A 15,292-nucleotide genomic window follows, 5' to 3' on the forward strand; every position below is an offset into this window, starting at 1 on the left:
GGAAGAAAACCGTGTGCCATGAAGGTGTTACATCAGAAAGATTATTTTTAGAGTCAACAATGGCTATGAAGCATTCTCCTTACATTAACAAGTGTGGCTGCATTAATTTGCCAAAAATTTGGGAGGCTGTTATCCTAAGATCAACTCTTACAACTGTAATTCTTCTTTTATACACCATTAGAGAGTGCCAAATTAGGATTTCAGATCTTTTGTACATTACAGTTTGAATTGTTTCACTTACTTGTTACACAATAACTGTAATGCTGTTTTGCTCTGAAGCTGCTGGTTTGAAACCCAGTGAAATATAAACAATAAACATCTTTTTTTTATAATTTAGTTCATTTGGTATTGTAACCATTGAAATAAGTTATGAGTGTACCTTCAGTTAACTGTACTCTCATTTAAACGACCAGCAAATGATTTCTCAACATATTCAGATGATTAATCACTGTGGAAACATCCGTTTTCTTCACATATTATAAACAATATGTGAAGTACATAACTATCAGCTGAAATATTTATTATAAAAGAATAATTTTAGGAAGTCACATTTATTTTCAAGTTGGCCCTTTGGTATTGTATTGTACTTTATAGCTATGCTAAAATATCCCCTAGTTTTTTTCTCCCAAAAAGAGTACACTGAACATTTTGGCTTCCTTTGAAATTAAGTAGATGATTTTGATTTGTTTTGATATTCCAAATTCTAATATAGCAGATACTTGCTATAGTGAATTCCTATGAAACAGAGAAATTGTTATAGCTCATTCATGATTTGTTATGATGAGTTTTAGGGAATAAAAATCTAATAGACAAGCTGACGTGTTGGATGTTATTTATAACTTATTTTAACAGTATTACAACATCAAACTCTGAAGATGCTGGGTAGAAATCCAGTGAAATATAAGCCAGTTAATAAACATCTTATAATTTAATTAGATTGGTATCCTGCTGCCCACGCCATTCCATGTGATAATGAAGTTATCGGAAATAGAACAGAGGATATCTTATGAAACAGAACAAAGGAAATTGCAGAGAAATAGGGGAAAAAAAGGGGGAGGAGGAATCAGAACATATTAAATGATGGCAATTCATATATAGTGGAATTGGTAGGAACCAAACATAAAGTATACAGCATGAAAAGTACAAATGAAAACAGTAATGTGAGGCACACCTTTGAGAACTAGAAGAGTATGCTGTTATGAAAATGAAAGTGTGGAATTGATGTTTAAATTTAAAAATGCAAAGTTAGCTTAAATTAATATTACTTATGTTAAACTTCATAATGAATTAAATATCTGAAGACTGTACTATTAAAATCAAAAATTTGAAAACTTCAGCAATCAGTCAACTTTATAATTGTCATCTCCACTTACAAAGGAGAGGACACAAGTTATGAACATTAGTCAGCTCTTAAAGGGAAGGGGGGGGAGAAGCAATTGGTTTAGCTGCTGTGAACAGGTCAGCTTTGTTATTGGACAGAGACCAATCATGGAAAACTGGTATATGATAATGTTCTCTTAAATCTTTAAATTAAAGAACTCTGGCACTATATACAGTATTTCTTTAATTCAAAGTTTAGTCAGTTAAAAGTTATGAAGTTTGTGTAGGTAGCAGCTCATTTTCTGTTTGATAGAGCCTTTATCCATAAAGTGAAAAGCTGTTTTGATTTAGAATTTATTATTTTAATGCAGATTTTAGCAAATCTTCAATATGAAGAATTCAAGATTAACTGAAGCTAACTTAATGTTTCGAAATTTAAACTATTTCATTTATCGTTAAGTCCATATTTTCATTTTTATAATTTCATGCTCTTCTGATTCCCTTATTTTTGTTTGGTGTTTGTTCTTTTGGAAATATATGACTTCTGCATTAATTTAACTTTGTTATCTTCTTGGTTCTGGGCTCCCACCAATGAGGCCTCAGTAAAGGTTAAAATTAGCCTGGATAGTAATCCTCCTATAATGTTTTATGCATTATGGAATACTAAAGCAATTAATGTGAAATCAACAGCCCTTGTGTAAAAGTATACAAGTCCTGAAGTACTTCACACTTATTCTTATGCTTAGGAATAGGATTCAAGCAAGAATATAAATTATTTTTGTCAAGTATAATATACATTGTGTTCTTTATGTTTAGTTACTTCCAGTCCTTTATTTTATTATGAAAAAGTATGACTTCCTTTCATTTCCTTTGTTTATGTATAGTTTCTACCATACATAAACTTTGTCAACTGCTTATAGCTATCATTTGCCAGGAAATTCAGTTTGCTGTCATGAAGGTTTTGAGCTTTTACAATTTATAATAGTTAGCTTAAAAGATCATTGCTGCTATAGGACTTAGGCTGGGACTTTAAAATTATTCCTTATAATGCATCATTTCATTGTAGTGGTGTTAGCTGTTAGTGAAGATGGCAAATTAAATTTGAAAACAGACAGCAGAATTAGCAAAGCTAGTATAGTAGGAAGTCAGCTGAATAAATTTATATGGAATAAGAGAGAAAGTAGTCAAATAGCAGCTGAGAGCTGGGTTAGAAATAAAACATTTGACCAAAGACTAACGACAACAGATATTCCAGTCCTGAGAAAGATTAGGTGTGTGAACAGATGCCATCAATGGCAATATCATATTGAAAATGAGGATATTAGGAAAGAACTTGACATTGTTAGTATCCAGGACTATGTTAACAGAGCTAATCTCAGGTAGTATGGTCACTCAAACAGAATGGAAGAGGAAAGATTAGCGAAACAAGTGTTCTCATCTAGGTCTTTTTTCTGCCAACCTGGAAATGTTGGTAGGAAAAAGACCCAGAGGAAGACCAAGATATAGGTGGATTGATGCAGTAAAATGTGCCTTAGAAGACAGAAATATAAGATCTGATAATGTTGAAGTCTTGACAGATAACAGATTGATTTGGAAGAAAATTGTTGATAGGAAGTTAGTAATGATATAAGTTTTTTCATGTAGTGCTATCATACTATCCTGTATACCCCTTGAGGGCACATGTTAGGTATTTGATGATGATGAACGTTACATCTAGTCCCGCGTCTATGAACTAGTGTTCATAGAAGTGGGAATAGATGCATAATTGCATCGCTAATAATGTAAAGTAAAGATTGTGAGTCTGCTTCCTTGGTATGATATGATAGAATTGAGAAGGGCCATGATTGTCAATGAGGTTTGTGTAGACAGAATGGTGTGCACTTTATAGATGTGTGGAGTGAATTTGATGGATATAAGGACCTGTGTGTGCTTGATGAGCTCCACTTAAATGGTTTTGAAGTTAGTTAAGCACTTGGAGAAAGTATTGTTCAGTGAGAGTTTTGAATTGCAAAACCAGGTAAACTAGAGATATTAGGGAGGAAGCGATCAAGCATGCATCTAGCCATCCCTGTGATAGATATGTATGAATGCAGGAATGAATATGAAAAGCTGAGTGCAGTTTTCTAGGTTTTAAATCTAAATGGGCAGCTAATGACAGTATGTAAGGGTAACTGTGGGCCCAGGGGGGGGGTATTGAAACGATGCACGTACACAAATACCTTAAGTATCAGAAATAAAGAAGAGTAATTTTAGCATTGGTCAGCTCAACTTGGCCAAAAATCATTGGCATCAGCGAGACTTGGTTGTCAGAGAATGGTGTAGCTACAGGGATAGAATGTAATAGGTATTGTATTTTCAGAGAAGATAGTAGAAATAGTGCAGGAGGAGGGGTATTATTAATGATAGCTGAATAATTTCAACCAACAAAAATAGAAGTTTGTAGATTTGATGGAATTCATTTGAAGCTGTTTGGTGTGAAATAGAGGCGAATAGGACAAAATATATATAGTTGCTTGCTGCGATAGACCTGGGGATCTAGAAGAAAACGTGGATGACATGCATCAGCAGATTAGCACAATAAGTGCAGGCCAAGCAATTATCTTGGGAGACTTCAACTATAGTGATATAGATTTGAAGCAGGAAAGGGCACATGGCGAAATGGAATTTGTACAGTTACTTAGAGATAGCACATGAAAAATATTAGTGGTGTTAATAGCTTTCACCATTATTTTTGATAGTATCAGAATTAGGACAATGAGATAATAGTCTGACAACTAACTCTTCTCCTTTTTTAAGAGACAGACTTGATAAAGGCTAACTTGCTTGTTAGGTATCTAGATGACAACTTGTGCAGGTGATATAGGATAGTTGTTAACCTGGGCACAATTTTTTAGAATGGATTGACACTATCATTACCAGAAGCCTTATTGTTTAAGATTTGTCTCATGTCTTCTTGACAAAAGATCAGAGGAGTGTGTATGTGGTGAGTTGTTTGTAATAAAGTGAGTAGCAATTTTCTTTGTTATATACTTGTAGGAGAAGATTAATTCCAAGAGATCAACCTTATAATCAGGTGATGTCGATGGTATCATTGAGATGTGAGAGAGGCAGAAGCATAGATGGGTAGAAATTACACTCAAATAGCCTTAGCAAAAAACCAGAAGACAACTGCCATTTGAGCACAAGACAAGTTTTCTACATTCGGCATGGTCTAGTTTAGATGTGCTTATTGCTGATGATTTTTCTGATTTTGTGGGACTAGTAGTTTTTATGGTAATCCCATACACAAGAGGTTGTTCAACCTATAGTGTGTTAGTACCATGGAAGGACAGAAAGTTGATAAGAGGAAGGAAAGGAACTTGTTAGAATTGCATAATGACAATCTGCAGATTGATTTTTAGTGTAGGCTAAGTGCAAAGCTTTTTTTTTTTTAATTTTGACCATTTAAGATATGCTGAGTTTTTATCTTGAACTGCTGTAGCATGTCTAACTAGATACTAGATTTGGATAGCACGGTTGGATACTGGTTGAGGGGGGTATGTAGAGTAAAGAATGAAGGCAAGAGTTGTTTATTTGGTTGGAGCAGAGTTTGAAGGGGAGAAGGTTTATCTATAGAGAAGAAAATGTAGACCAATGTATGTATGGTCAGATTTGGCAAGAATAACTAACCTGAAATTCTACTTATCATTTTGCTTTTGATAGTGCACTTCATTGCTTCTCTTCCTTTGACAAACCATACAGTGCTCAAATATTGAAATATCAAATATCTTGCAATATTTCAAATTGCATGATCCTCCATGAGCAAGCACAATCATAAAGTAACTTCATGCTTATGCTTGGCATTACTTGATGTCCTCTCCCATGGGTTCATTGCAGCTGCTTTCTCACATTCTTTTACTGTCTTATGCCTTTTTTCATATGTACTTGCATGGATGCTATTCAAGTGAAACTGGTGTCCACTGTTTCTGCACTTTCCTCTACCCTGTTAAAATGCTAGCAGATGTGTCTCACATACATTCACACTGAAAATTCACTGATGTGAATTCTCATCCTCCTTTTTCATTCCATCTCTGGAATTGCCTTCTGCATACAATGTTTCCTGAGGATTACAACTTCTGGCTATGAAAAACAGCTGCAAAGGTACCTTCTCTCTTTTAATTTCTTCCCTACATAATGATGTGGGTTTGAGGTTTTACCTCTTGTGTAGGATTAACATTACATTTCAGTGTTATGCATATAATGCATAATATTGGCATGTAAGTATTATTCTTCAATCAGCTGAGGATGAACACCTTTAGATTATTGAAGAATAATTTTAATTATAGTGTTTTTTAAGATGTGTTCTAAGTGTATAATTCTAATGTTTAATTCTTTGTTCTAATTGATTTACTAACTTTTCTCTCCTTAAACAATTATTCCTAGATTACATATGATGATATTAGAAAGACATATGGAGGTGGTCCTACTAGAGGTTACTATTCCAGTGCATATTGCAGGTAAGTATTAACTTTAATTTTAATATTCACCATATCAATAAAATATTTATGTAAAATACAAAGGAGGGTCAGTTAATTATCTTTTACTTGTTATCATAAAAAATTAAAAAAAAATAAAGTTGCTTCTATTTTTCTGATACAAATTTGCACTCATCACTAATACAACCAAAACCAGTGGTTGTTTTATAACAGGCAGACAGATATGCATTTCTCTTTTCTTTTCAATCCCCAGTTATTAGACATCAGTCCTTAAAATTTACCAACATTTGTTAGTGACTGTAATAAAATAAGGTGTGCTATCAGAAAACTGGTTTTACATTTAAAGCATTGCTTATCATCAGAACATTGTGTAGCACTAGATATGGCTTCTTTTAAGTTTTCTTCATGAGTACCAGAAGGATAATAGTTTTCATTTGCATCTGTCCTCACTGTAATGAACCCACAGAAATCAAAAAATAGTTTATTATAGTGAATTTCTTTTATGCATTACATATATCTCAAATCACGCACAGTCAACTTGTGTGATTTCACATTAAATGCAGTTGCTACATGATTTTCGAAAATTTCCCATTTTTGGTTAACACATTGCAGTTCTGTGTACAAGGAACGTTCTGTGAAAACTGTTGCCGTGTTAGTTATACTTCATTCTTGTTCAGAGCTGTTTTTCTGCTTATCTTAAAGGATTTAATTAATCTGTTTTGAAATGAGGTTGACTATTTTTTTGCTATACTAAGAAGATATGAGAGTGCAGGACATGAAGGATTGACACTTGACATCATTACAGACATTGTTATATGTAAGCTAGAGTTTCTGTTATTTGATCAGTGATTATGAAAAAAAAATAATTAAAAGGATTCTCGCTTCATGTTAGAGCATCAAAATTATTATTGTTATTATTATACGGGCACCTCTATAGTGACCCAAATCTATCCACACAATCTACCATACCTCTCCTTGAACCCACTAACAGACAAAGCACTTGCAACTGATTCTGGTAACCCATTCCACTCATTCACAAATTTCCAAGCAAAAAATCTAGTCCTCAGCCCCCCCCCCCCCTTACTAACCACACCTTTATTCAACTTCCAGGTATAATCCCCTTGTCATGGTTCCTCTAGCCAAGTGCTGAAACATTTCTCCTGCATCTATCCTATAAAACTCTTTAAGCAACTTAAATGTTTCTATCATATCCCCTTTTTTTCTCCTATCAACTGACTTCTGCAATCCACACATTCTCAATCTATCCTCATAGGGAACATTCCACAGGCCACTCACCATCTTGGTCACTCACCTGTAAATCCTCTCTACTGCTTCCTCATCTTCCTGTCTGAAGTCTTCCTGTCAAGCATTCAGTGAAATGAAGAATTTGTGAATCTGTGATGTCACTTTGATATACTCTTTCTTTCTTGCATACCATTTTACTACTTCTTGCTGCCATTAAATTTAGAAAAATCTTATCATGCTAAATTACAGTACTGATTTACTGTGTGTGTGTGTGTGTGTGTGATCTCACATAGGAAAAGGTTGCAAAACCTAAAGAGAATATTAACTGTGTTTGAACTTTTTTTGAATAGCTGAAAGCTGTGGTTTTGTGAAGACAGCAGAATGAGAGGTAGATGGAAAGAATGATGTTGTTTCAGTAGATTTTGATCAGACATTGAATAGCTGTTGATCAGAAACTATGCGTGTTCTTATAGTTTTAGAAGAAAGTAGAGGCAGAACAGTACAAATGAAAATACCTAGAGAAGGGGTATATAATGTTTCAGCATTATACCTCTTTCTGCTTCAACGGAATAAGTGTGAAAGTGATTAGAGTTAATATGTAAGAAAGTTAATATGTAAAAGAGGTGGCACGAGATAATCTTATGGTCTTGTTGTGGCTAGCAGCAAGCGTAAAGAGGTTTTTGGTGCGCTATCCCCAATGTGTGGAAGAGTATATTTCAGAGTTAGACAGATTTGGAAGTACCCAACACTGCAAGTTATACAGGTGAGAAGTAGTTCTTGAACAGAAAAATACTCCTAGTTTTTTAGAGGCTATGGATGCGATGTTTGCTCCAGGAAGTCTAAAAATGTAAGTCAGCCTAAGAAAACAAATGTGTTGATTATTAAAGACCTTGAAGTGATTGTATTCTAGAAGATATGTCAAATGAAGAAGAAGAAGAATGGAGTGTACTGTTATCTGCAAAATGATGGATAGGATTTGTGGTTAGTAAAAGAAATCATTTATGTACTATAAGAAGAAGAGTGGGCAAAAGTGTTTCTTCAGCTGGTTTCTCAAAAATGGGTTACTCTACTCAGATTTCTTCACCATTCACAACATTGGGAACGACTGCAGAGGAAAATGGTAACCCAGTTCCAAAGGGCAGAAGGCATACAAGATTATAGTTTGGAGATTGGCCATCTTTGCTGGAACTGATCAAGTGCTGTGAAATGGTCAAGATAACCTCATTAGTTTTTCCACACTTTTCTTTGGCTTTTATCCAAAGGTGAGGAATGATGGCTAATAGACCTGTTGTGGATTAAGAATTATAAAACCCACATTGCTACTCACACTTAGCTGATGGACCTTCAGGTGGTGAAGAAGTTGGGTGTTGATGACCTTCTCCATGATTTTTGAGAGCACTGAAGTGTAATTAATAGTATTCGATTTTAATAGCTTTTATCACCTTTTTCTTTCTTTCTTTTTTTTTTTTTGTGGAATTTATTGAATGTTGGCTTGCTTGCTGCTCTAGGGTAAATATCAAATGAATATGAAGAATTGAGAAAACAGTCTTTCCTAATTCATCCCATTTTTTTCTTGTATAATTGGGGAAAAGTGAAACGAATGTTGAATTGAAGAAAATCATTAGAGTTCCTCTTAGGTCAGTATGGTTCGTAGATAGGAGATGAAATTGACAAACTTGAAGGTTAAAAATGAGAGCACTTTTATTTGGAAAATGAATAGTGAATCAAAATGGTTTCAGAAAGGTTGCAATTCTTTTTTGACTTTTCATGCTTGTTAGCTGAAGGTATAACTTGAAACTTGGAGAGGCATATAATATGCAGTAATGGATATAAATTACTTTTTTATTTAATGCGAATTCCACCTATGAAAGATTGTAAACCTATCATACATTAGCACTGTGGATAGGCTAAGGATTAGATAATCCAGACACCCTGCTGAGATACTTATTAATAAGGCAAAGGTGATCTCACAGTGGGCAATGAAATTTATCTACCCACCTAAATATTCACAGAGAGTAGAATTCAAATCCACAACCTGTTGAATGGAGAGCGGAAGCATTATCCACTCATCCAGTCCAACAAATAATAGTGAATATCTAAAGCCGGAGCTATTTTTTTTTTTACCCCTTCAAAGAAAGTTGGAATGATATGAGTAGTCTGTAAATGTGGAAGTTTTGGTTGCTTTATTTATATATCTATAAGTTGTGTTTCTGCTACAGGTTTTTAAACAACACTACACTATGGTACTAATGAAGTGTTATTCAGGATGTAAAATCCAGTTTGAGAGGCATACTTGAAAATCCAATGCAACCTGTATATAAAATTGCCAGTATGGTGTGACATATTTATATAAACATTTTCAGAATAAAAGGGAGAGTTGTCTTAATGTTCAAGCTGTATAGATTATTGCTGGAAGGAAACCTTCACATAGACAGTAACGAATGCACAGAGCTAACTTAGGGTTTCTAGCTAAAATCATTATCCACTTGGATGCCAAAATGATGGTATAGTACAACATAATCGGTTTATTACAGCAGCTGATTGCATCACCCAACTACACAATGGCATGCCTTTTTCAACATGAAATCAGGAAACATGAGTTATTAGAACACCTTCAACAGGAATGAAAATAGACAATATCAATGGAAAACAAGGGGAACGTGGAAGAAATACAAAAACACTGTGCAAACATAATTTGTGATACTTAAAGTGAGAAGATCAAAGTAGGCAAAGTCCTAAATAATATGATATATTAAGGAAGAAGAAGAGGGATAGTAATAGTATTCAACACTAAACATTAACTTCTTAAATAAGAGTAAATTTCAAGTGAAATAATGCCAAATTGGATAGTAAGACTTTCTTTTGCCTTTGGTCCCACGGAATGCTATAATAGGGAAGAAGTTGTAGAATTTGAGTTATTAGAGAAAACAACTGATATAAATAAAATAGAAATGGAATTGGAAGGAATTGTATCCTACACATATAGAAATGATTTGAGAAAATTTTAGGAAAAGAGGAGAGCTAATATGTCAAGTCTTTTCAAGATTTTGACTGATAACACAGACTACTCGTTACTAACACCCATTCCAGTTTAAAGATATGAATAAATTACTTTAGAAAGAAATGCAAGAAATTAAAAGGGGGAAAAGAATTTTATTCTATTATTTATAGTAATATCAGGGAATTGACCAGTACCTGATGTTCAGCAGGATACAAATGAGCTTCCCATTAAAAGAAAATGTTACTTCAAAATAATCTGAGTTGAACAATTGTCAGCTGTACTGTAGGAATATACCAGTGCTATATTGAAGAAAAGTGAAAGAGTTAGATCAGAAGAGCCACATCTTAGAAACTTAACTGAAAAAATATGTAGAAAACAGTGACTCAGCTAAGAAAGTATTTGATAAAATTGTGTGCAAGGTTAGGGAAATAAGAACTTTGTGGTGGACAAAAAGTTCCTGACTTGTAAATCAGTATGTGCTCTTTGACAATATAGAAAAAAAATTAGGAAAGCTAATTTATATGTAAAAATAAGTTATTATTATTAAATATTATTATTAAGAGAGAGACTGCCAGAGATTCAGGGACTCATTGAAGTAGGCCACATACTATAAGCACCAGCTATCATACTTATTCTTGAATTCATTCACACTGCCTGCACACACAACATCCTATGGCAGTCCATTCCAATCATGCACCACCCTATGAGAGAAACATCGAGCCCTCACCCCCTTCTTAGCGGCATTCATTCTCAGCTTCCATGGATACCCTCTTATCCTTTCCCCATCCTCCAGAAAAATGAAAAATTCTGTATCAACTGTTATTCTGTATGATCCTTTCAGAAGTTTGTAAGCCTCAATAATATCATCCCTCTTTCTCCTGTTTGCTAGTGCCTGCAGTCTACAAATTCTCAATTTGTCTTCATAATCAGTATTCCACAATCCTGATATCATTTTTAACACTCTCCTTTGCACTCTCTCTCTCCATTGTATCAGAATCACAGCAGAAACCAGAGACTAGACCTGCACACAGTAGTTCAAATGATGTCGTATCAAGGCTTTGCAAAGAGGCAAAATGACATCCTTATCTTTACATGTGAAAGATCATTTCAGCATTGCAGTTATCTTTTCTGTTATATTCTGATGGCAAAATGTTTGAGAGGCTGCTGAAAAAAAAGCTGAGAAATGGAATGATGAATAAACAAAAAGATATTATAGAAGGCTGCAATAATATTTTTAAAAATTATTAAATGGGATAAGTAACTGAATAATGGTAGAAAATATAATCCTGGATTGGATATACTTGAATGCATGTTGACATTGTATTTCCATGATAATAACATCTTTAATGATCACATTAACGATGTGCATATGAATAGGAAAGTGAAAGGACTAATACTTTTGGTAGGATTGAATAACTTAAAAAGTGACACTTACGAATGCAGGAGGATATAAGTTTTGTTTGGTGAAAGAATGGAAGTGCAAAATTAGGGAAACCAGGGATACAGGGAGATGCTGGTGAGGGCATATACAGGTGCTCTTGAAGTGAATGAACTAGAATTTGAGAATCATTCAGCATTGAACAAATAATGTTGAATAATGAATGTAGTTTGAAGATCTCAACTCTGAATGGAACAACTGTTTGATGCTAGATTACCTATGGCTTAAGGAAATATTTATTTGTGTATAACTGATGCCACAGTCATTAAAAAGGGTGAAGATCTTGTTTAATTAGCTTGACTGGCCTAAAATTATGAGCATTAGTGATACTTAAGTGCAGAAGAACATGGTACCAGGATAGATTGTAAGGTACGTTGTATTTTTAGGAAAGTAGAGAATAGGTAGACTGTTGCGGGAGGCAGTAATTTACATATATTTGAGATTATTTAGAGAGAGAGAGAGAGAGAGAGAAGGGTTAATGAAACAAAATGTGCAGTTTTTTTGTTCCTGTGGGCCAAAAAGAGATGTAAAAGATATTGTGGATGGTATGCATCAACAAATTAGATCATTAAGCACAGAGTAATTATTATGGGGATTGGACATGGAAAATGAGGGAAGGAAGGAAATGCAGTTTGTGGCTACTGAGATATTGATAGCACGTACTAGAAGGGATCTGGAGTTTGAGAGTGTTAGATTTGGTAAGCATCAAATGATGTAGCCATAAGCAAGATAACCATGTTGTCTCTGATTGCTAGGAGCAATATGGGAAATGTCTGCACCATATTGTTAGGTATTATTATTATACAGGTATCTCCATGGGATCAGAAGACTCATTGCGGGAGATCCATTATTCATACACTAGTCATTATTCACACAATACCTTTCATAAAAAAACTAGTCCTAACCACAATCTTACATAATTTATATGGATAATTCCCTCACCCCCATTCTCTCCCTTCCTGCCATGTACTGAAATAAAAATAAAAAAGTCTTCACTTTCAATTCTATAAATTCCCTTTAACAACTTATATGCTTCTATCATGTCTCCTCATTTTTGCCTATCAGCTAGTTTTTGGGGCCTACAGACTGCCATTCTATTCTCTTACAGAAAATTCAATCACAGACCCACAACAATCTTTGATCCCTTCCCCCCCCCCTCTTCATCCTCACAAAATCCAGGTGACCATATCTGTGCTCAGTAGTCCAAATGAAAAACAAGCAGGGATAGAGAAGTTATTAGAGCTTTATGTAGGGGAACAATAACTTCTCTATCCCTGCTTGTTATTGAATGAATTCTTCAACAACCGCATATCGTCATGTCAGAAACATTAAACCCACTAGCTGTCAAGTCTCTATTCAAGTTTACAGCAGACAACTTGGATTTATTTTGCTTAAATTAGTTTCATTAATGAAACTAAAGCTTCAATATGATAGACATGTTGCTGGTTGAGTGCCAATAACTGTACTGGACCCATAGAGGTTACTGTAATAATAATAATACCCATTAAGTTTGGAATATTGAGTACTATAGTAGCATTTGCCATTTAATGGATTATAAAAGTAGGATTGCTGAATCTTATGATTAAATTGAAATTAATAAGTATTGAGCAATTCATAAATTTTAATTATTGAACATATCCTTATTGATAACATGCTTTCTTTTCAAATTTTATTGCTATTTTTTAGTTCAACTAATGCATATATGCTGATGTATAGGCAAATTGACAAAGAGAAAAACTCTGGTAAGTAGTGGACTTATACTCTCTTTTTTCTCTCTTATTATGAGGGGTTTCTGAAAAATAAGGTAACACAATTTTTTTTCTGTATAATGGTGAAAGCGAATGGGATAAAACACAGTGGACAGATAGACCCATTAATGACATTCAAAAGACTGCCATTGCAGTGTGGCACTACTATCTCCTGACATCTAATTCCATTTGCAAAATGGCTACCATGTGAGTGTGGTCTAAAATAAATGTCCATGAAGTTATTCATTTTTTACCAGCAAAAGAGGTATCACCAAGTGACATTCACTGTGAACTGGTTGCTGTGTATTACAAAAAGGCTAAGTCAAAAAATGAAGGTGTGTTTTTGGTGCAGTGAATTTAAAGTGGGAACAATCAATGCAGAGCTCTACTGTGCAGTGATGGACAAACTGAAAGTCAACTTTTGATGCAAGCAACCAGGACTCCTGACCAGCAGCATGATTTTGGTGTATGACAGTGCAACTCCACACACACACACACACACACCACTTTTCAACAACAATTACAGGGATTGCATTGTAATTGTTGGGAAACTCAGCCACATTCTCCCCTCCCCCCCACACACATCCCAGACTTGGTGTCTTCAGACTTCTATTTGTTCGACCCCCCCCCCTCCTCTCAAGAAACACCTTTCCAGAAGGCATCTTATTAGAGGTGAGGAAGTTCATCAGCAGTGCAATGTTGGTTACTGGATGTGGGCATGGACTCCTTCAGTACTGGTATTGATAAACTGATCAATCATTGGGATAAGAGCATCAATATATTTGGAGAGTTTGCAGAGAAGTAGTGCATGTTCATTTATTTCTTGATATATAATTTCAATTTTCTCTTATTGAACATCCCCCCCCCCCCCCAAAAAAAAAAAAAAAAAAAAAAAAGTGTTACCTTACATTTTGGAAACCCCTCATGTTAATTAACCCTCTGTTTTAAGTTTTCTCCAATATATGCAAATAAAAATTAATCCAAATTAATTTTGATTGAGAACTATTGTTAAATTAAATTGTTATAATATACTAATTCTAACCAACTTTTGAATTGAGCTATGATGATGAAAAAATATATACATATGTCATCATCCAGAAATATAAAAGGAATTTGAAGATGTGAACTTTATAAATAAATATTTATAAAAACTTATAAATATATTTATAAATATTTATTTTAACTGTAGCTTATTGAATAGCTTCTCTCTTGGCGGCACCTTGTCATATGCCTTTTCCAGATCGACAAAACTTAAATACTTAACAAAGATCTGTATTTAAGTTTTGTCGATCTGGAAAAGGCATATGACAAGGTGCCAAGAGAGAAACTATTCAATACGCTACAGTTATATGGTGTCAATGGGGCATTATATCAAGCAATGCTTAGTCTTTATTTGAGTTGTAAGTCAACAGTTAGAATTGAAGGAAGTACAGGAAGATGGTTTAATGTTAAATCTGGTGTGAGACAAGGATGTACGTTATCCCCTCTATTATTCATTATTTATATGGATCACATTATGAAGGAAAGTGGTATTAAACATGATATCAGAATTGGAGATGTTAATGCCAGCTTTATGCGGACGATGTTATACTTCTGAATAAATCCGCTACAAGTTTGCAAGATTCCCTGACTAAATTAAATAACTGTTGTAATAGATATGGTATGAAGGTCAGCAATAACAAGTCAAAGACAATGAAAATAGGCAGAATCATTGAAAATGTCAACTGCATTGTGAACGGAGAACCTGTGGAAGAAGTAAAAACATTTCAGCTATTTAGGCATGATTTTTAGTGAAGTTGGTAAATTAAATATGGAAATAGACAACAGAATCAACAAAGCTGGTATGGTAGGAAGCCAATTGAATAAATTCATATGGAATAATAGAGAAATTAGTTGTAACAATAAATTAGCTGTATACAAGACAGTGTTCAAACCAATTTTAACTTATGGATCTGAGAGCTGGGTCAGAATGCTGCAGATATGAGGGCCCTAAGAAAGATTAGAGGTGTGAAAAGGTGGCATCAATGGCAATATCATATTAAAAATGAGGATATTAGGAAAGAAC

The 15,292-nt window shown here is 34.3% G+C and overlaps 1 protein-coding gene across 1 annotated transcript in view; it reads left to right on the forward strand.

Annotated features, from left to right (window-relative positions):
• The window catches only part of Usp47 (ubiquitin specific protease 47), a 572,957-nt gene that overhangs the window by 310,032 nt on the left and 247,633 nt on the right, over positions 1 to 15,292 (forward strand). The window contains exons 16-17 of the mRNA XM_090406134.1: positions 5,743 to 5,816; positions 13,166 to 13,221. Of these exons, the coding sequence (XP_090262260.1) occupies positions 5,743 to 5,816; positions 13,166 to 13,221 (130 nt within the window). The remainder of the gene's footprint in view (positions 1 to 5,742; positions 5,817 to 13,165; positions 13,222 to 15,292) is intronic.

This window comes from Typopeltis vanoorti, chromosome 16 (genome assembly GCF_054136105.1).
Source record: "Typopeltis vanoorti isolate ZY-2024b chromosome 16, IOZ_Tvanoo_1.0, whole genome shotgun sequence".
Taxonomy (NCBI): Eukaryota; Metazoa; Arthropoda; class Arachnida; order Uropygi; family Thelyphonidae; genus Typopeltis; species Typopeltis vanoorti.